This window comes from Panthera onca, chromosome A3 (genome assembly GCF_046562875.1).
Source record: "Panthera onca isolate mPanOnc1 chromosome A3, mPanOnc1 haplotype 2, whole genome shotgun sequence".
Classification (NCBI taxonomy): Eukaryota; Metazoa; Chordata; class Mammalia; order Carnivora; family Felidae; genus Panthera; species Panthera onca.
In genome coordinates this window covers 39,216,567-39,239,002 of record NC_138341.1, presented here as the reverse complement: position 1 = coordinate 39,239,002, position 22,436 = coordinate 39,216,567, and the positions used below count along the sequence as shown (strand labels likewise).

Below are 22,436 nucleotides of genomic sequence, written 5' to 3'. Positions count from 1 at the left end.
AAGCAGTTTACAAAATATATATAAAAAGAGCTATCTTTTATGAGAATGCACATATGGGTATATGTACACACACAGGAAAAATTCTGGAAATTCACCCCAAATGTTAAAACATTTTTTTCTGGCTTCTGTGATTTCATGAGATCACAAAATATTTATGTATTTTTTTTCTTATTTCTTTACAATGAATATGTGTTTTGGTCAGAAGACAAAGGGTATACATTTTCCCTTTCTTTTCATTCATGTTTACTTAAATGTTACAGAGAATCCAATTTAAAGTGAAGGGAAAGACCAAAGTCCAGAATGATTGTAAATGAGAGGTTCTCCAGATTGAACAGAATAAGTGGGGCAGGAGTCCATTTGATACTAGAGTGGGGTTTTTGTTTGTGTTTGTATGTGAATTTTTTTTAATGTTTCTTTATTTTTGAGAGAGAGTGTGCACAAGTGGGGGAGGGACAGAAAGAGAGGAGGCAGAGAATCCAAAGCAGGCTCTGTGCTGTCAGTGCAAAGCCTGACATGGGGCTCAAACTCACGAACTGTGAGATCATGACCTGAGCTGAAGTCGGATGCTCAATGGACTAAGCCACCCAGGTGCCTTGTGTGTGAATTCTTTTTTGTTGTGTGGTAAAAATGCAACCATAGATAAATAATTTTCAGTTGTTCTGAAAACTGATTTTTTTCCCCTCTTGCTTCTAGAGATCCTACTCTGAGAAATCAAGGTATAGGCTTAAAGCAATTATGCACTGGGTACGAAGGGCCAATACAAACTAAAGAGGGAACATAAAGATCTCTGCCCTTACAAGTACTATTTTTCTCTCCTTGGTTAAATTTGAAGCCTCTTCTCTTATTTATGCTCCTTCCTTTAACACCTAAAACACCTTTTGTATTCTGATTAAATAAAAAAGAAACATCAGCCCCGACCTAGGAGCTAACAATCTAATTGAGTAAACAAGGAACATATTGGAAAAGTTAACCAAGAAAAGAGCACTATGCACTTAGGAATTAAATGACTTAACACAGAGAAGTCCTATAGCAGTCCTATAGCAGGCTGGTAACTCCACTGTGGTCATGGTCTAGATCTGCACTGTTCAATATAACTTTCTACAGTGATGATAGTGTTCACTCTATACTGATTAGAACAGAAGCCCTTAGCCACATGTAGTTACTGAGTACTTGAAATGCTGCCTGTACAACCGAGGAACTGAATTTTTAATTTCATTTAATTTAAAAAGTTACATAGAGTTGGTGACTTACCATATTGAAGAGTGCAAGCCAAGATCTAGAAGGTACCAATAAAGGAGGACTTGTCTTGTTACTTGAAGAAAGGGGGAAGATTTCAATGGCTGAGGACAAAGAAAGGCATTCCGGGAGAAGAAAAAAACATGAACTGTGCTTACTTCACATTGAAAATGTGAAAACGTCCAGTGTTTGGGTGGGGGGATTGTGATGGGTTACTACACCGGGCAGACCAGTGTAGATGCAGCTTAGAGTTAGGACTTGGAGCTGCAGGAAATGGGGAGCAATTGGTTATTTCTTTTTAAATTGAGGTATAATTGATATGTAACATTATATTAGTTTCAGGTGTACAACATGATTTGGTATTTGTATGATTATATCTGATCAGTGTATAATAATAGTTCTTACTGTGGGTCAGGCATTATGTTGAGTGCGATAGATGGATTATATCTCACTTAATTATTATAACAACCTTTTTAGGGGAATGAAGATTTATTTGATGTCACCGTAGGGGTAAAAGAAGCAATTATAATCTTGGAAATATCTCTGAGGTACTGATGATGAGAATGTGGAAGTTAAAAAGCCTCATTAGGACATTAGGAAGTTAGATTCAATAGAACGTGACATCTGACTACATGTAGAGGGTGAACTGAAAAAGGGAGGAGACAATCTGTATCCCTAGAGATACTGATGAGGACAAAATCCTGGGGAACACCAAGGATTCTGGGGTGAATGAAGGCAGTTGACTTAGCAAAGCGATCTTGGCAAGATAGGTGGCAATGGAAACACACTAGTGGAGTTGAGGAATCTGATAAAGAAAAGATTTTTGAGAGTCCTATAGGTGAATTAAAGATGAGGATGGAAAAGTGGCAGTCGTACCTGGGAGGCAAGGTAATGCAGACAAAAACTGAGTAAAAGAGAGACAAGTTGATTTTGAAGGGAAGTATCAATATTTTTTGACATGCTGACTAGAGGTAATGAGTCCTCTGGACGATGATGTCTTGCTGGTTGGAGGGAATGTGAAGTTAGAGTTTATGAAGCAGATCAAGGATGGAGAAAACGGCAATTGTAATATGTTGTCCCAGGACAGCTGGTAAAGAGAAACAAGAAGGTTGAGAATAGAACCTGGGGCAAATGCCCACCCACCCAGAGTGCTAAATGAGAAAGAAGAGCCAGCAAGGAAGAAAGGGTGACTGAACCATACTAGGGCAATGTCAAAGGAGAATTTTACAAGTGGAAGTGAGTCATAATTTTCTTGCATTGCAGTGAGGTCAAGGGGAAAAAAAAAAACACTGTGAAAAAGGTGACTGAGCTTACCAAGGAGATCCTTGGAGAAAAGGGAGGAACAAGTGTGAAGGATTTGTCTGGGCATTTTGGCTGTGAAAGGAATGAGAGAAAAAGGGAAACAGCTTGGAAAGGGATAAATAAAGATTATCTCCACCCTCACCGCCCCCCCCCACCCCAACTCCCCAGATAGGCGAGTTCCATTCAGTCTGAAAGCAGAAAGGAGGAACCTAGTGCAAAGCAGGGGAAGAAGATCTGGACGGAGGTGAGATGAAGCCAGCAGGCCAAGGGTTGGCAACTTAGAAGGGAAAAGAGGCTCCTGTTCCTCCAGGTACTTGACAACAGTTCACAAAATTGATGGTGCAGACAAATACTTTGAGAAGAGTGGCAGAGGATGCTGGAGCTGAGTTTTTTTATCTTCTCAGTGATACTGCAATCAGGGCCATCTGTCAAGAAAGAGAAAGTTAAATGGGTTAGGTGGGGAGGAGAAAGGAGATATGTAATAGCAGTCTGGGGCTGCCCTTGAGAATCACCAAGAAATGAATGGAAGGATTGGGGACTACGCCAACCTGATTGCATTTTAGGTTGCCATCCCAGATTTGCATCTGGGAACTGACAATAGTAACAACCACCACCACCATTTATCATGTGGCTATTGCGTGCTTACTACAAGTGTTTTGATATATTATCTCAATTTCCTAAGAATCCAATTAAGTATTAATTCCAATTATTTGCAAGTTATAAAAAAAGGAAACTGAAACACAAAAATATTTCACCTTAATTTAAAAAAAAAAAAAAATCCCTACTACGTTGCCAGGCACTGTTCCTGGGCCGGGAAAAAGACAGGCAAGCCTTGCCTTTATAGAGATTTACTGGAGAGGTGCAGGAGAAAAGTAAACGGATAAATGAACCAGATCATTTAAACTTTTAATAAATGGGGTGAAAACACGAAAACTGGGGATACACTTGATAGCATAATAAATATGATTAAGATGATACAGCCACGGAGGAGTGTGGGAAAGTAGAGGCCTTATTAGTGGTCAGGGAGAGGGCCCTCCTCAGGGGACAAGTGAGCTGAGAACTTCAGGATGAGAAAGGTGTACGGTCAAAGGAAAGGGTAAATGCAGAGGCTCTGAAGCAATTTACTAACATGGCTTTTGGAGGAAAGGTAACGTTTGCGCCACTGAAGCTTAGTGAACAAGGGGATACAGGCCAAGGTTGGAGGCACCACGGCAAGTCCGGGGAAGAATTTACGCAGAGGAGGTAACTCAATTCGTATCGATGGAATAAGGCGCCCGACAGCGGGAGCCAGGCTGTGGAGCCACTCTCCCACGAGAGTTTCCACCGCGGGAAGCTGCCTGTCCGCGCGGTGGGGAGGTTACCGGTCCGGAGAGGTCTCAGGCCTTGGGGCCGTGGGGTTGAGGCCCGCGGGGGGTGGGGAGTGTGACCTCCCCGCGGCGCCCGCGTCCGGGCTTCACCGTTGGTCGCGCCGGGCCCTTCCCGGCGCCAGCCCGCGAGGCTAGCAAGCAGCTCTCCTCCCCCGCCCTCCAGCATCACCTCCGCCTGGAATTGTCGTCAGTGACTCCCTCCCGCAGCACCACCCGCCCCGCCCGGGTCGGTTTTTCGTCCGGGGCGGCGAGTCCAGCCTTCAAAACTTCGGAATGACAGTGCTCCCAGGAGTAATGGGGAGATGACATAAATTATGACCTGAGCGAACTCCTACAGGAAACAGACCTTTTCATCTCTGTCTTATTTTCCCTCATGGCTTTCCAGAAACAACTTGGTTCCAGTATGTACTCCAAAGTCACCCCCTCCAACAGCGAGACTATTGGTTTGGCCCCTAGACTCGGATTGGCTGAAGGTTTACGCCTCGGTCAGGGATTGGAGGACGTTTGTTCCTTAGGTATACTCCGCGCCCATTGGTTCTTTTTCCCCGTTTCTGGGCGGAGTGGTTAGGGACGGTTTCCACCCTCTTGTTTACGGAGAGCGTAGTTGTAGCGCTCTGCAAGCTCCGGGGCTGTCTCCAAAGTTCCTTATTTAGCTCCTTGGACCAATTGGGTTCTTGCTCCACCCTCGCCCTCTCCCTTGCACGCTTACCCGCGTGGTACTGCCCACACCTTTAGAGCGGCGGCGCGAGCGGACGCCCGTCGCGTTCCTCCGCCCGCACTCTCCAGGCTGCCCCCCCTCTAGTGTGCGCTTGGTACAGCCCGCGCCGCCTCTCTCCCTTGCTGGGGTGGCTGCCCCCCCCCCCTCGGGTCGGCGGCGCTTGGTGCCGCCCGGGAGAACCAGGTCATCGGTCGGTTTCCGTGAAAACAAAAACAATCGGCGGCGCCGCTGCGGGCAGCCGAACGCGGCGAGTGAGGACCAGGGTCGCGGGGCCGGGTGGGGAGAGCAAGCGGGAGCGGCGGCGACGCTCCCGGGGGCCGTGGGGGGGGGGCATGGGGCAGGCGGGCACTGGCTGCGCGGGGCTCCCCCGGCGCCGCGGCTAGCGCGCCCGCTGCCTCGGCCGCTTCAGCCGCCCGCGCCGCCCGCCTGGGGGACGAGGAGCAGGACGCGGCCTCGGCCGGGCCCGGGCCGAACGGCTGCGGATACCCGGGCGCCGGGGAGCCTGGCGCCGCCGCCGCCTCCGGGATGGATCAGTGCGTGACGGTGGAGCGCGAGCTGGAGAAGGTGCTGCACAAGTTCTCGGGCTATGGGCAGCTGTGCGAGCGCGGCCTGGAGGAGCTCATCGACTACACCGGCGGCCTCAAGCACGAGATCCTGCAGAGCCACGGTAGGGCGGCCCGGGTGGGCGCGCGGGGCAGGGCCCGGCCCCTCGGGCCCCGGCGGGCCAGCAGGGGTGCCCTCTGGAGGGCCGGGTCCCCGCCTCCCCCCGAAGCGCGGAGACCCCCTCCTCCTCAGCCCTCTTGTGACTTTTCCTCCTGTTTCCCTCGAACCTGCCCCGACCTCGTTGTCAATTGAGAGTGAGCGCGATCCACCCGGAAACCCATCCCCGAACCGCGAGTTCCAGCCGGGTTAAACGCGTGGGTGGCCAGTCCGTGGCACCTGCAAACTGCCGCCCTCCCGAGGTGGGCGCCCCTCACCCCGCCCGGCGCTCTCGGGTTGTCCCCGCGGGCTGAAGGTGCGCTAATTGCGTTGGACCCAAGGGTCTGGGTGATAAGAGGGTCAGTGCAGGAAGCCCCTTCTTCCTCTTCTCGTGCCCCAGATCCTTGACCCAGGGACTTACTTTCCAAGTCTTTTTTTTTTTTTTTTTTTTGTCTTTCTTTTCTTTCTTTCTTTTAAAATTAGAAAGTCGAGTGTTATTCTTAGCTGCGGGTTAACAGAACAGCCGCTGCTGCAACTTCATGATTTGACTGCTGTGTGGAAGGAAGCAGCTCTTCAATTCCGCAGCAGCACAGACCTGATTCCTAGGAAGCTAGCTGAATCGAGCTGTTCAGCTCTCCTAGTGTAGCATGAGGAAGAACAGGCAACTTTCCTGAAGAAAACTGTGGCACGCGTTGTTAGTTACTTGCCTTACCTGGTCAGATTTTTACTTGTTTCCCTTCAGAAAACAGATTTTCTATAGAAGGTGTTTTACCTAGATTATTTTGTTATTGCTCTAGGACCTGGGGGCAGATACTTCGCCGAAGTTAGCTTGTGGAAGCTGATTGGGAAGGGTTTTTGGTTTTGTTTTTTTCAATAACATTGAAGGTCTGGTACCTTTAATTGCAGTATTCATAGAGGTGATTTCTTCTGATCAAAAAAGGATTTTATTTAATGGACTTATTCAAGAGTTTGGGGCAGTGTTCTCAGCTAGGTTGGACAGAAATTTATGGAAAGGAAAGTTTGGTATTTGGGGTGAAATGCAGGACTTTGGCAGGTGACGTGAAGGCAGGGGCACCACCTGAGCTTCTCCTTCCTTCTGTGCCCTCCTTTCATGACTCCTTTCAGTTGAAAGCAAGTGCTAGCCCATGTAAGGGAGTCCATAACATCCCATTCTGGACATGGCAGTCACTTTGGAACTCTGGGGAAGGAGCAAGCCTGCAACCATAGTGGGAATAGGAGTTAAAATATTAATACGGAAACATAAGCAGACCTAGATGGCTGCCTGTAAAGGGGGAAGTGGAGGTGGGAGTTGAGTGCGAATCCTGGGAAGGCTCTGGTGAATTTGGTTGTGGGACAAAGCGGAAGGGCCAAGGAGGATGGAGGCAAGGGCTTAATGTTTACTGGTGGCCAAAGATGCATAGTTAGAATCTGAGGGGAAAGTGAGGTCCAATATAGATCCCTGGTATCATTGCTACAGAGGAGAGTGAAGGAAGTCATGTAGGCTGGAGGGAGGAAAGACTCCAGGGTCTAACCACACCTTGAACTCTTGGAGAGTGGAGGGCCATGGAGGAGCCAGCAGAAACAGAAAAGGGTAGGAGCTTAGAAAAAGAGAAGTTGGTCAGCTGGTATTGGGCTGTTGGGAGTCAGTGACTCTCTGTGCTTGGAGCTTCATAGAGTTAAAATAAACTAGATTAGTGGGAGTTAAGAAAACTGTGTAAACTGAAGTGTAGGGAAGCCTAAAGCTGTTTAAGTAAAGCGGTGGGAAAGGTGTGTGTGTGTGTGTGTGTGTGTGTGTGTGTGTGTGTGTGTGCGCGCGCGCGCGCGCGCGCACGTGCCCTTGTGTGTCCACCTGCTTGTCCATCCGTTCCAGGGAATCTATGTCTTGTTAAAGGCTGAAAGGAAGAGAATGAGTCAAGGGTCTAGACTTGGAGAGGTGGAAGGAGCATTTCCTTTTTAGGGACCAGGTCAGGATTGAGGGGATGGATAAGCAGAATTTGAGAGAGAAGATGAAAAGTGAAATACTTTCCTGTAAGGGGGGGGGGGGGGGATATTAATTGAAGGGGATGTGGTTGCAAGCCTCATTTTAGGGAATTTGGGACCCATCCTGGACGGATAAGATAATTGCCAGAAATTGCTGGAGCAGGAGTTTGTTTTAGACAAATTGTTTTTGCTTGGTATCAGGTAACTTTGCAAGGAATATATGTGGTCTGAGGGTATTAGCCACAGATTGTGCCATGCTATTCAAACAGTCTGACTTGGTGAATTGCCTGTGTTCCACTTTCAACCTGTTTTTTACTGTGTCTACCAAATTGCAGTTTGATATTGCAATTCTTTAATTTTCTTGAATTCTTTATTAATAGGATCAAGTGACTAAAGGCAGTTATGAAACATAAAAGAAAAAATAAATACTGCAAGTGCCACGTCTAGTTTCCAAAACAGAATGGTTTTTCTTATGTGTTCTTAGGTGTGAAGGCAAACATCATGCTTTGGTATCTGGGTTATGGTAATTTTCAAAGCAGATAATTTCTAATGTTCTTTGCTCAGGATGTGGGTATTACATTTGTATCTTAAACATACCCTTTCTAAAGTTAGGTCTACTGAAATCTGAATTTAGAACTGCGTTTTCAAGTGAATGTGCTTGTCTAGGCAATTGATATTGTGGGCTCCTGTGACATGAGAGAGGGTCTCCAATTGGGACCATCTGTCAGGGCTTTGGATCTCACTCTCTGGGGTTATTGTGATAATATTCTTGTAAGAATGTAATGTGCATAAAGTAGAATCTTGGGAACCATATGGATTCCCCAACATGGCATCATACTGATGGCGAGTAACTGTCTGATTTGGAAGTATCTTTTTGGCTACAGTCAGGGGATCAGTATAGTTTTTGAGGATGATTTACATTTTCTTGTGTTTAGATGTCTTTTTTCTAAAGTGAGCAAACCATACTAAATGAGGACAGTTAGGGTAGTTTGTGGTGGGAACTGATCATGCATAAATGAAGTTTAGTTAGGAAGCCCATTGACAACCCTTGTCCACCCTCATCACTCTTATTCCAGATTGTGAGACTGCCCAGAGGGGGCTCGCCTGGCAGATGGCCTGGAAGTAGTCCTGCAGTGAGCCCTAAAATCTCTTTTCATCTGCTCTAAATTGCCTCTATATAGCCTAGAATTCTTTCATATAAACTTTCTTTAATTAACTATTTCTTTTAAAATGCACTTTTCTTAATTCAGATACCTTTGGGAGAATAAGGTGAGGTGGATGGTCACTCACACCTGGAGGATTAATTTGTGCTCTGCCATTTAATCCACTCCTCACCAAGTCCGGCCTGGGAGAAGGAAAAAAAAATTTTTTTTAATTAATTTTTTAATGGGAGTGTGAGGCCTGAGACCGAGGAGTAATTTCAGAGTATAAGGCTCTGACAGATAAGTGCAGGCTTCGACTGGGTCGTGGCCAGTGTTTTGGTGGTTGAGGGGCAACATAGCAGTAACAGAAGTGCGAAGAGGCAGTAAAGAATCACAGAGAATACTAAACAGAAGTTCTGCCGGAGCCTGATTCATTCCTCTTCCTGGAGACTGATCGACTGTAAAGGCTTTCTTCAGGCCCTAGAACTGCCTTGGAAACCTTAGGGTGGTAGATTGCAGGATGGGAGAGTGAGCCAGAGCCTGCAGAGTGAGGTGTCTGAGGTAAAAGGGATTAGACATGACTGTTGACAGCACATGAAAGGTCTGTGGAAAGGAATACCATTTTTTAGCGTCATTAGCCAGAAGTTCAAGGATTGTACCAAGCTCTGAGTCTTACCCTTACTTTATTTAAACTTCAGGTTTGCTTAATTTCCGTAACTCTTAAGAAAGAGGAGAGCAGTGGTGTCATTTAGTTGTACCAGCTTTTCAGTGAGTTCCCCCATATGCATGAAGTTTGAGCTAATTTAGGATTCAGTATGGTTGATTCTGTTTGGTGGTCATTCCTGGTGAGCCCTTGATCTTTGGGTAATGCACAAGTGGTTCTCAAACTTTACTCACACATATGCACTCTTTTTTTTTCCCAGATAGATTCATGGTTTCACTTAAATAGATTTAGCCTCATTGTAGGCACTAGTATTTGTGAAGTCATTGATTTGGTGTACTAGGTATAATAAACTATTAAAAGCAAATTCATAACTATTAAAATATTGTTTCACATACAATTAAAGTCACCATTTGCATCAATGGTATGGAAACCATACTTTGGACAACCCTTAATTAACAGTATGGATAAATTTTGGTGATTTGACTTGTGATTATTTGTATGCTTTTTAGCAATTTTTTTCTTTTGGCAAATACATTTTGTTTCCCACTAGCACTTCTGTTCTGGAAGGGAGAGCAAAAAAGAACTGTATATCATGTTTTGCTGGTATTCTGATTTCACATTTGGTGAGTAGAGAATGGACTGAAACAATAGGGTAGCATTTATGATGTATCTGAAGTATATTTTGGAAAATTACTATCTTTGTAAGAGTCAAAAGTGTGCAGTATTTTAAAAAATTATTTCTAGGCTATTACAGAGAGTTATAATGTAGTTTCTGAAAATGAGTCTCAGTGAATTTTCTAAGTTTTAATTTTATTTGAGTAGGTAGTATGTTCAAATGGTATAAATTCAAATAATAAAAAAGGATACTCACTAAGAAATCTCCTTCCTACTCTTTCTTATTTCTGGACCACCTAGTCTTCTACCTCATACAAAGATGCTAGCTTGCTTCCAGGAAAATTTTTAAGAAAATTCAGGGAAATGGTAATTTGTCACTATTCCTTTTTACTTTGAGGTACGGAACATGTAGTTCTACTTACTGTGATTTAAGCTTAGTATTATTGCAGTTTGCAAGCTGGTAAAGACAACTTAATTTGTAGGAGTGATCAATACATGTATTTGTTAGCTTCTAAAACTCCTTGTGTGTGTGTGAGAGAGAGAGAGACAGAGAGAGAGAGAGAGAGAGAGGGGGAATAGGGAGAGGGAGAGAGGGAGGGAGAGAGAGGGGTATGACTCCTAGTAGTAAAACTCATTTAAACCATAACCGTCCATCTTTCTCTCTTTGGTGATTCAAAGAATATTTAGTTACTAGTTGCAGAACTGCTTCCAGTTTTTAAAATTTGAAGGTAATAAATGAGAAGGTAAGTAGGCAATTAAGCATGAAAGAAAAGGCAAATTGTGGTGGTCATGTTTTTCACTAATTTCTATGGTATGGTTTGTATCAGTAGACAGAACACAGATTCAGGGCCACATGGTAGGTATAACTTTTCATTCTAGAATTTGAGTTGTATATATTGAAAAGTATGCTTATTTATGCACGTAAATTCCCTGTGCTTTTTAGAGCCTCCCAGGGTCGAATGTGTGATGTTGAATGAATTATTAAAGGATCAGAGTTTGGTAGAGGAATAGTTTACCTATTCAGTCTCAGTCTTTGGTGTACTTGGAGTAAGCTGCGGTATCTGGTCTCCCATTTGTCAACTGAACTTTTTGCTAAATATTAACAAGATTGAGAGAATAAGGACTTTAAATTTTGAATTGAATAAAATTTGATATCTACATTTAACATCTAGTGTGGAAAGTAGCAGATAAGTAGGTCAGAAAAGTTAGGGTGGATAACAGTAGTCATTGTTCAAATACTCTAAGAGAAGAATAGAGCAGTTAAGGCACTACTTGGGCTGTTTTAGATGGTGAGAAGAATAGGTTAGTGTGGGCATTTCCAGTTAGGTTTAGAAGCAGATTTAACTTTGTCAGCCATTCCTTTCCAGGCTCTTTCAGGAGATAATTCTTTGTTATTTGGCTCATTATTCATTCATTCAATACACCAGGAGACTAGTATATTACTCAGGATTCTTTTGATTGCAAGTGGCAATCAAATAGTTTTAATTAAAGTGGGCTTTGTTGACTCATGACTAAATAGGCTGAGGTAAGGCCAGCTGGCTCCAGGACTAGAGAAGGTACCATAAGGACTGGTCTTTTTCTCTTCCTCACTCACCTGTGCTTTCCATGGTTGGCTTCATTCTCAGAGGAGCTTTCTCTACACGGAAGTTAAAGGTGGCCAATGGAGTTCATGTCATCCTTATCCTGCTAGTGATCCTAAAGACAGGAACATGCCTTTTTTTCCCCTTGTATTTTCAAAAACAAAATTACCAGGGAGTGTCTGTATTGCCTTGGTAAGGGTCATAAACCTTTTCTTGAATCAGTAACAGGGGCCAGGGCATGGAGTCCATTGGCCACCTTGGGCTGTCTTTGCTTACCCTGTGTACGGAGATGTACGGCCGTGTGATCATACAGAGGAGAGAGTTCTAAGAAGGAAAACTTGTATCCAGACAAAAGTGATAGATGGCTATTATAGTTGAGCAGCTGCAAGTTAGACTAATAGCAATGTTCTTTGCAATGTTTTCTTGACTAGCCAAACCTTTATTTCTCAGCTTTTGTCTTGCCTCCTAACTGTAATGTTCAAACAGTTCAAATACTGAGTTGTTAGGACAACTTAATCTATAGATTAAAAAATATAATTTGGTTCATGTTACCTTTGGGAACTTACATGAAATTGCTTGTATGCTTGGAATAATAAAATCGTTTTCCTAAGGTTATTTTATATCTTAAGTAGTTTCTAACCCTGGATAATAATATTTGTGAAGGAGAAGCTTGCTAATACTTTTGTGATACTATCATACTAGAGTATATAGAGAAATCTCCATTGTTTCCATGTCTTAGTCTCTTAGTTGTTAGGAAAGTGAAAATGCTGTTTTAGTAAACTATTCACTTCGGACATTGAAACTGACTTGTTTTTATTTGGGGCCCTGCTTCTTCATCTGTAAAATCTTTGAAAATGACCCTAAAATGCAGTATAGGGGAGAATTCTAGAGGGTCCCGGCCCTGTGCTGTGTATTGGAGCCCCATGGTACTCTGTGTAACCCCCAGAAGTTGATAGATACCAGGGACATGATGCTCTCTAGACTGGCATTTTTTGGAAAGCTCCAAGAGTTTGTAGAAGAGTGGCATAAACATCTGTCCTTTCTCTTGGATTAGATGCTCGTCTAATGCCACAAAGAACAGAGACTAGAATCTCCAGCAAGACCTGAAGCTTTTAGAAATAATAGTTTCGCCTTATTTGGGTTTGGTGATAGTATGGCTGAGCTCAGAGTGGTTCTTAGGTAGCCTTGTCCTGGGAGTCCATAAGACTGTATTGCAAAGTCTTTTAACACCTAACATTGAGCCTGAATGGTAATTTCTTCTCATTTTGGGGCACAGTGTCTGGCTGTGTGTTATCTTTGAAGAGTTTGCTCTATCTGTGGGATCTATATAGATTCAGTATCTTCTTATCGTTTTTTTTTTAACTTTTAAATTTCATTTAAATCCAGGTTAGCTAACACATGGTATAATAATGAACTTATTAGTGATTATATGAAGGTATTCAGGAGGAGATAAGGAGTGATTTAAAAGAAGGATTATACATGGCTTTAGCCCGCTAGGAACTTGGAGGCTAGTTAGGGAGATAGAAGATGAGAAAATGAGTCTGCCACTTGGAGAGTAGACCATGAAATATTGTCCTTGAGCTAGGGAAATCTGGGTTTGAGTGTTTGCCACTTTGCTGAGTGGTTTTATAATCTTACTTAACCTATTTCTTCTTCAGTAAACTGGTAACTTACATTGCAAGAGTTACGGGAATTAAATAGTCAATTGGTATAAACTGGCTTTAAAATCTGGTGTATTTGTTATTTTTAACAAGGTGTATTTGTTATTTTTAAGATCAGTGCCCCCCCCCCTTTTTTTTTAGGTCTGTGCCTTTAAGTAGTGTTAAGCACTGTCTTAATTAAGACATTTTGACTATTAGGTATCTTTTTTAATTGGTGTATGTTAGCTACCATTCTGTGCCCAGTGGTCTGCCTGTAACACCATAAGGAATATTCAAAAGGTATAAGAAACAATCTTCAAGGAACTTTGGTTGGCTAATGAGACCAGACATGTACATTTGAGAGGGGAAAAGAAAGTCATTATCTTGGCATAGTATAACAGTGTTTCTGGTTGGTATAAATACTAGCAGTTCAGAGAAATGGGAGGAGAAGAAACCTTTAGAAAGAATGGCTGGGGGTGTGGGGTTGTTATTTCACTTGAGTTTTAGAGCACCTGGTCAATAGTTACTAATCGCCAATTATATATATATGTGGGACTAGGCTAACTCTTGTGGGGGTTAACAAAGGGGAAGGAATCGTTCTCGTGCTCTAAGAACTTTCTGTCTAGTTAGGGAGATGACATTGGTGTGTTTTTAACAAACAGTGCCCTATAATGCAAGGCCATGTATATTGGCCAATGTTGATTGAGTGGTACTGGCAAGAAGGGGTGGGATTTGAAACCAAGTCTTCTAACCTGTCAAGTTTCAGTAACAGAGATTGAATGAGGATAGTAGGAAGGTAGGACAAAGTGCCAGGAGTGGAGGTTGGCAAGAAAAAAGATGCAGAAGAGTGAGAATACAAGAGGCATTCTGGGAACAAGGAAGGACCAGGGTGGGGAGAAATAGAATAAAGAATTAAAGTTGGAATCAGGGTTTACAGACTCTTAGATACCAGGGAAAGTAGTGTAGTAGACTGAGAAGACCTTGAATGACTTGGGTGGGTGGTACATTTCGAACAGGGACTGGGCAGGGACTTGATCGGAGACCGATTAGCAGCATTTAGGTTGACTGGAGTTGGGAGTGCAGTTTGGCTACAGGCAAGATGACTAGTTAAGTGCCAACTTAGATCTGAGGAAAGAGGGACCTGTCTTTGGGTAGTGGTGGTAGAGATTGTAAAGGGACCCATGCATGGGATCTCCTGAGGGAAAGAATTGCCAGGACTCGGTGCATGGATGCAGTCTGGCAGAATGGGAGAGAAGGGTTGGAAAAATCAAAGGTTAATCTAAGGTTTGAGCATGAGTGAGAGGTAGACAGTTATGGAACTAAATAGAAAATAGGAAGTTTATGAGAGAGAAAGGTGGAAATTTGAGTTTGATTTTTAAGTATGAAGTTTTACATTTAAAGACTAAAAGAAACTTCATCTGGTTCAGTCATTCATTTCAGAGATAAATAAGGAGATGGTTAGAGATTAATTCTATTTTGAATTAAAAGGGAGTGAACAGGCTCTATAAAGTGGGACTGTCTCACAGACATTTCAAAACTGGTGTTTTGTGTCCTCTTTTTTTTTCGGTCATTTCTCTCAGTCTTGCCTCATTGTGTATTTTTGAAGTCTTCCCTTTCTTCCCTATGCCACTCATTTTGATCTAGCTCTCTGCTCTAGGAGCACTATTAGTCTGTACCATGTAATTTCATTTTTAAATATAAACTCACCCCCTCCCCCCATGGTTGGTTTTGCAGCACACTAGGCCGCGATTTGCTGCACTGGATCAGAACACACCTGTCTGAACCTTTATTTTGTTCTGAAAGGTCAGGGTTGACCCCCAAAATACTGTACTTTGTAGATTTACCACCAATTAATATACTGAAAATTGTTTTCAGTGTATACTGCCCCTAGAAACGAAAAAGGGTGTGCTCTATTTGTGCCTTCCCCTTCCTCCTTTGAGTGAATCTCTGTGAGCAGCTGCTGTGCCTTAGGTGCTGAGGTAGCTCTTAAGAAGCCCCAAGCTCCAATAGGCCACAATTTAGTTTGCTACTCACAGTATGAAACAGTCCTTTTATTGTTTTTTAAATACAAACCTTACCTTTTCAGGATTCCAGTTTTTCTATTTTAATATTTTACGAGTAGATTCATGTTCACCTTGCCAGTGACTTTTTTTTTTTTTAAATGCTTTATTTACTTATTTTGAGAGAGAGAGAGAGAGGGAGAGAGAGAATCCCAAGCAGGCTCTGTACTGTCAACACAGAGCCTGGCGCTGGGCTCCATCCCACAAACCGTGAGATCATGACTTGAGCTGAAATCAAAGAGGCCTTTAACCAACTGAGCCACCCAGATGGCCCTTTTCAGTGACTTCTTTAGAATCAATCTTAGACCATTTTATTCTTTCTCTTTTTATTCCCATCCTAAATTTCTTAATCTGTCTAAAATACTTGATCTGTACCTTGAACACTACTGACATGGGTATTATGCACTCAGTAAATTGACTCTGAATGTCATGATTCTCCCTTTTGACTTTAGTGTTTTGTTGTTGTTGTTGCTGTTGTTTTCTGTTTTGTCTTTGTCTAGTCTCATTTTGTTTATTTTAAGGTATTAAGACTTTTAAAAATAAGAGTGGTATAATATAATGGGATAATGTAGAATTTTTTGCCCCCTTACAGCCTTCTTTTGACTTTTTTTATTTTAATATTTTTTAAGGAACTAAACTAGAATGAATTCTGGGGTATAGCTCTATGAGGTCTGGGTTTTCATTTAGACACAGTTATGTTGACTAAATGGATTATGTTTACTAAGTGGATTTCTTTGTATTTATATAAAAACTTGTGTGCCATTTTGCTTTCCAGTTAATTCCAAATTTAAGATCTCTGTCCATTTTATGAAGTGAAATTAACTTTTAATAATGCAAAGGAGCTCAAATGCAATATATACAATATTTATAAACTTGGATATTTAAATTTTTTTCTGCCTCCATGATATTCATAAGATTGTAAGGTCAAGTCTTCGTGATTTCTGGGGAATGCTACTATTTGCTTCTATCAAAATATTGTAGTCCTAGGTGGTAAGGTTTTCAGCCGTTTTGGACATCTGAGTAATCATCATCATAGTAGTCACCTTCCTGTGTTGTGCCTCACCACTTTTTTATAGAATGCTCTTAATTATAGTCTCATGTGTTGGACTCTTAGGCAGCATGCACTGCATAGTGTAATTGACACCTTTAAGCTGCCTTTTACAGACTAAATTAGAACTTTTAATTATCTGTCCATGAGCAGACATATCAAGCCACACCATTATAGTGCTGCCTACCAACAAGCTGTTTATCTTTCTTTAACAGTATGTGCAATTATTTGAGAGTTTTTTTTCCTCCTGATACCATAAAAATAAATGGCAAACAAATTGAAAATGTAAACACTGAGTAGGGATGAGAACATAGCTTTCAATCATCTTTGTCTTGATTGTATTAGATTAGCCAAAGTGATGAGTAAATCTTGTCACATAGTTGGACCTATGGTTGTCTTAAGCCATGTGATTAGTACTGAAGGAAAATAATTGGATAAATAAATGTAAAAAATGATAGACTGCCTTGAAAAGTTATTTATAAAAACCAAGGTATAAATAGGAATTTTATAATTTTTCCCTTTGTGGGAACAGGGCACTCTTAATTGTGTAAGTTTGTCCTGCTTTCCTACATTTTGACTTGGGGTGTACTTTTATAGGAACATGTATCTACTAAAGTTGAAATGTGTGTCATTTTTTCGACACACCGTGGCATGATTTTGTTTTACAAACACAGACTGGCTCAGATACAAGCCTGTTAATTTTTTTCCAAGTCTTTACGTACTTATTTAAGGTTTTTGAGGGGAGGGATTGGTCATTATCTGGACAGGGGAAGGTGCTTACAACTGGGGACTCTATTCTATGAATGTGTTTTATTTGGAAATTTGTGTTGTGTGTGTGTGTGTGTGTGTGTGTGTATTTATTTATTTGGTATTTGGAAATTTTAAGCCATAATGCTATTGTGTAGTATGCACTAAACATCCTGGAAGGAAGTGGAAGGTGAGTGAGCTGCTGAGTGTGACACTGCCTGCAGTTTCAGAGGGAGTTAGTTCAGAGTATGTCATAGTGCCGGGAGTCTCCAGTGCTGGGCTTGAAAATTAGAATATGTAATACATAATTTTTAGGGGCCCTTGGCTGGCTCAGTCAGTAGAGCATGTGACTTTCGATCTTGGGGTCGTAAGATAGAGCCCCACGTTGGGCATGGAGCCTTCTTAAATAAAAAAAAATTATTATTTTTCTATTCCTTTGGTAAATAGTTATTGGATGCCTAATATATGTCAGTTACCATGCTAAACACTGGAGATTAAGCAATCGAGTTTCCTGTCTTCAAGTAATTTCATGGGGGTGATAGACAAATATTTACAATTAAGTCTGAAACTCTGATAGGGAAGTACATGATGCTATGGAAACAAACATTTTTCTAGTTTATTTCTGTGAAACTAATGGACATAAATCTTGAAATCGCTAGGCAGTAAATGAAGCCCAAGGCAGAGCTTGAAGTCATAGCTGTGCTCTATTAAAAAAAATGGTTTAGGAGTTCACTCAGATATGTTTAATTTAGTTTGTCTGATTTTGGAAGAGACTATGATTATTCTAGTCTCTGAGAATATCATTCTATTGTATTGAAAGACCAACCATGTGTGTTGGTTCTTTGCTTGGATTTAAAATCTCTTATGGATGTACCAATTATTTTATCTGTTGAATTAAATAATGATAAAAGTGATTTTAGGGGTGTTTTGGTGGCTCAGTCAGTTGAGCGTTTGACTCTTGATTTTGGCTTAGGTCCTGATTCTAGGACTGTGGTATTGAGCCCTGAGTTGGACTCCACACTGAGCATGGAACCTGCTTAAGATTCTTTCTCTCCCCTGCTTTCTCTTGCTCTAAAATTTAAAAAAAAAAAAAAAAAAAAAAAAAAAAATTGTAAAAAGTAGTTTTGTGGTACGGCCACTTTGGAAGACAGCTTGGCAATTTCTTACAAAAGTAAACACTACTCTTACTATGAAATGCATCAGTCGTGCACCTTGGTATTTACCCAAAGGAGTTGAAAACATGTCCATACAAAAACCTTCACAGACTGTTTATAGTAGCTTTTAATTCATAATTGCCAAAACTTGGAAGCAACCAAGATGTTCTTTAGTTAGGTGAATGGCTAAAGTGCAGTACATGCAGATAATGTAATATTATGCATTGCTGAAAAGAAAGGATCAAGCCATGAAAAGACATGGAAGAACCTTAAAAATGCGTATTACCAGATGAAAAGCCAATCTGAAAATGCTACATGCTATGTGATTCCAGCTATCTAACCTTCTGAGGAAGGGAAACCTATGGAAGGAGACAAAAGAATTAGCGCTTGCCAGGGGTGGGGTGGAGGAGAGAGATGAAGAGGCAGAGCACAGAGGATTTTTAGGGCAGTAAAAATACTCTGCATGATACCATAGTGAGGGATATATGCTCTTACACATTTGTCAAAACCCATAGGTGCAACACCAAGGGTGAACTCTACAGTAACTGTGGACTTTGGGTGATAATGATGTGTCGGCGTAGGTTCATCCTTGGTTTAAAAATAAAGTACGTTTCAGGTGGGGGATGTTGATAATGGGAGAGGCTGTGCATGCATAGGGGCAAGGTGAAAATGGGGAATCTCTGTATCTCCTTCTCAATTTTGTTGTAAACCTAAAACTGCTCTAAAAAAACAGTCTTAAAAAAATACTTTTGGTCACTGTAAGTAATGAGCACTGCCTCAGAACTATTTCTTTTATGCTTGTGCATGGGGCTTGAGTCCAAAGAGGTTTACTGCATGGAAAGACAGTTGGCACAGGACGTCATTCTGGGTAAAAAGTGACCCTTGCAGTGGCCAGTCGGGGTTCTAACATATACTTTCACATCCAGTTTAGTTATGGTAAAGATGGTTGTCACAGTAATCCTCCCACTTTATTTCTAGGAACTAAATCCAATTAGATTTCTTTCACAGAAAGGTTCTCCTAGAAGCAGGTTTCGTTTTAAGACAGAGAAATCAGAAGAACATTAGAACTCTCCCTTTAGGACTTAGAGGTTTGGTCTCAGTCAATTTGATTATTACAGTGATTTCTAAACCTGTTTTTACCTTTGGCTGCTTTCCACTAAATCCATTTGAAAATGCATTAGTGGAATCTTTCTCTTTGAACAGGGCTTTCCCAGGGTTCTCTTTCAGATTATTCCATTGTACTTTTCCTACACTTCCAAATACATTGTAGAAATTATTTTTCCTTGGGGCATACTGAAAACTCTCAGTGTTTATTAATCGACCTTATGCTACTAGTGTCTGTCATTTATAAACTTGAAAAACAAGAAGTGGAGGGTCTTGTAGATGGTAAAGGAAAAAAAGAGATGACAAAGGCACCAAACTTCAGACATTTAAGTTGCTGAGATTGGAAAATGATGGATTTCAAGATTGGGGCTTGGAAGTTCAATTGGTAAATTCCAGATGACCTCTATCCTCTGCTTTGGTCTTTGCCGTTTTGTTCTTTAACCTTTTGTTTACTTTGCTGTCTACTGAGTGTAGGAAAAAAAAAATATGATAGAATGGATAGGACTTACAGCTTGCATTTTTAAGATTTTTAAAATTGAAAAATAGTTCACATACCATAAAAGTCACCCTTTTAAAGGGTATGATTCACTCACTGCCTTTCAGTATGTTCAGAGACGTGCACCCATTACCGTTATCTAATCCCAGAACATTTTCATCACTCCGAAAAGAAACCTCATACTTATTAACAGTCATTCTTCATTCTACTCTTCCCCAGCCTCTGGCCCCCATGAATCTACTTCTGTCCATGGATTTGGAGATTTCATATAAGTGGAACCACACAATGTATGGCCTTTTGTGTCTGGCTTATTTCAGTTAACACAGTGTTTTTGAAGTTCATCCGTGTTGTAGGATGTATTAGTGCTCCATTCCTTATGGCTAAATAATATTCCATTTTATGGATATGCCCCACTTATCTATTCATCATTTGGACATTTGGATTGATTCCACTTCTTGGTTAGTATGAATAATGCTACTGTGAACGTTCATGTACAAACTTATGTGTGGACCTCTGTGTTCATTTCTCTTGGGTATGTACCTCAGAGTGGAATTCCTGGATCATACAGTAACTCTTTAACTTTCTGAGGAACTGTCAAACTGTTTTTTTTCAGTGCTACACCATTGTACAGCCACCAGCAATATATGAGGGTTCTAAATTTTCCACATCCTCCCCAACGCTTCTCGTTGTCCATCTTTTTCATCATAGCTATCCCAGTGGGAGTGAAGTAGTTTCTCATTGTAGTTTTGATTTGCATTTTTCTTTTGACTAATGATGTTGAGCATCTTTTCCTGTTTTTATGGTTGTTTGTCTTATTCTCTCTGGGAAGAAAATGTCTATTAAAATTCTTTGCCCACTTTTAAATTGGGTTATTTGTCTTGTAGGGTTCTAACAGTTCTTTATATATTCTGGATACTAGGCCCGTATCTGACATATGACTTGTAAATGTTTTTTCCCATTCTGTGGATTATCTTTTCACTTTCTTGGTAGTATTTGGAGCACAAGAGTTTTTAGTTTTGGTAAAGGCCAACTGAACAAATGAAGGAATTAAGTAATTAATTTATCTGTTTGGTTTTTTTTTTGTTGTTGCTTGTGCTTTTGGTATAATGTCTAAGAAGCCATTCCTCAATCCAAGGTCGAGAATGCTCTTATTCTCTTCTAGGTATTTGATAGTTTTGGCTTTTATATTTAGATCTTCATTCCATTTTGAGTTAATTTTTGTATATGGTATGATTCTTTTGCATGTCTGGTTATTCCAGCACCATTTGTTGAATATGGCATTCTTTTTACCTGTTTTTTTCTCTCTGCCATCAATCCAGATACTTACATTAATAGTGCATGAAACTGCAAGACAATAGGATAAGACTGGAATACACAGTTAACAATAAGAATCTGTCTTCCCTTCAGGACTTGTATCTAATTGAGATGGATGATGGGATTATACATAAAATTGTTGAGTGGGATATGATTCAGTGCCAGAGGAATGGTGGAGAGAACAGAATTCATTAGGAATTGAGAAGACTCGAATTAGGAATTGAGATTCACTCGAATCGGTGAACAGAGAGATTTATAGAGGAGATGAAGCTATTGACGTTAGGTAAGGTTTAGATACAGAAATGGCCAGAGTAGAGCTACTGAAGCAGTTAGATTCTTTTGGCTCAAGGTATATATGGAATACCTTTTAGACAGATTTTGAAATTTTCCTGAATTTCCAGGTCTTCTCTTAGCTTAAATTATGTTATTAGATGTTGGAAGCACCTGATACATACTTCGTATAACTGTAAATAGAGATCAGGGCAATTTATTTTGGCCACATCATACTGGATTGCTTACCTTATGGACACTATTTTCTGTCTGCTTATCGTTTTACTTCTCTCAGTGGTTGTCACTGAACCAAACATATTCCCTTCTTCATAGTGCCTAGAAGTCCCTAGGTTTGGTTTCTTCCTTCCCTCCCTCTTTCCCCTTCCCTTCCCTTCCCTTCCCTTCCCTTCCCTTCCCTTCCCTTCCCTTTCCTTTCCTTTCCTTTCCTTTCCTTTCCTTTCCTTTCCGCTCCTTTGTTTTCCTTTCCTTTCCTTTCCCCCTTCCTTCTTCTCTCTTCCCCTTATCCTTTCCCCCTTCCCCCTTATCCCTTTCCTTTAATTTTGAGAGAGACAGGGACAGAGAGAATCCCAACCAGGCTCTGAACCGTCAGCATAGGATCATGATCTAAGCCAAAATCAAGAGTCAGACACTCAACCAATTAAGCCATGCAGATGCCCCTTCTAGGTTTCTTTCCTTGAAACTTGAGAGAAACTGTTCTTGTCATGGTCACTGATAACTTCCACATTATAAATCCAGTGGTTAGCTCTTAGTCCACATCTTACTTAACATAGCAGAGCATTAATACACTTCTTCCTCCTTGACACATTTTCTTTACTTGGCTTCCCCAGCACCATACTTGATTTTTCTCCTACATCACAGTGTTTCAGTTAGTCTCCTTTTCCAGTTCGACTTTATCGTGGTCTTATAAACTTGGAGTTTCCAGGACTCTCGTCTTTTACTACTTCTTTGTGTCTGTACTGATTCTTTTGATGATTTCATTGATTTAGCCTCATGGCTTTAAGTATCATCTACATGCCAGTGACTCACAAGTTTATATATCCAGCCCTGTTTTTGCTCTTGAACTCCAAGTTTGTATATCTAACTCCTCCTCATGTGCACTGAGGTGACTACTCACATATGAAATTTAACAAGCTGAAACTGAACTCTATCTCTTCTTCCTCTCATACCTGCTCAGCTTTTCATCTATATTATTCTAATTGAAGACAACTCCATCTTTCCAGTTGACTTAAGCTAAAAAGTTTAGAGTCATCTGTAAGTCCTTTTCTTTCCTCATACTTAG

The 22,436-nt window shown here is 41.3% G+C and overlaps 1 protein-coding gene and 1 long non-coding RNA gene across 9 annotated transcripts in view; one reads left to right on the top strand and one right to left on the bottom strand.

Moving 5' to 3' along the window:
- Positions 1–4,230, bottom strand: part of LOC132693038 (uncharacterized) — a 29,482-nt gene extending 25,252 nt beyond the window's left edge. For 2 of the 4 annotated variants that reach the window (XR_009616622.3, XR_009616626.3), the window contains exons 1-3: positions 3,668–4,230; positions 2,748–2,963; positions 1,252–2,610 (exon numbers count right to left, since the gene is read on the bottom strand). This is a non-coding gene — a long non-coding RNA (uncharacterized LOC132693038). The remainder of the gene's footprint in view (positions 1–1,251; positions 2,611–2,747; positions 2,964–3,667) is intronic. The other 2 variants (XR_013554713.2, XR_009616625.3) reach the window with 2 other exon arrangements.
- Positions 4,231–4,541: 311 nt separating this feature from the next.
- The window catches only part of RMND5A (required for meiotic nuclear division 5 homolog A), a 78,921-nt gene continuing 61,026 nt past the window's right edge, over positions 4,542–22,436 (top strand). For 2 of the 5 annotated variants that reach the window (XR_014137407.1, XM_081795240.1), the window contains exon 1: positions 4,542–5,290. Coding sequence is in view for 4 of the 5 variants with exons in the window: in XM_081795240.1 (XP_081651366.1) it covers positions 5,149–5,290 (142 nt within the window). In the remaining variant the exon portion in view is untranslated. The remainder of the gene's footprint in view (positions 5,291–22,436) is intronic. The other 3 variants (XM_060655806.2, XM_060655817.3, XM_060655813.3) reach the window with 3 other exon arrangements.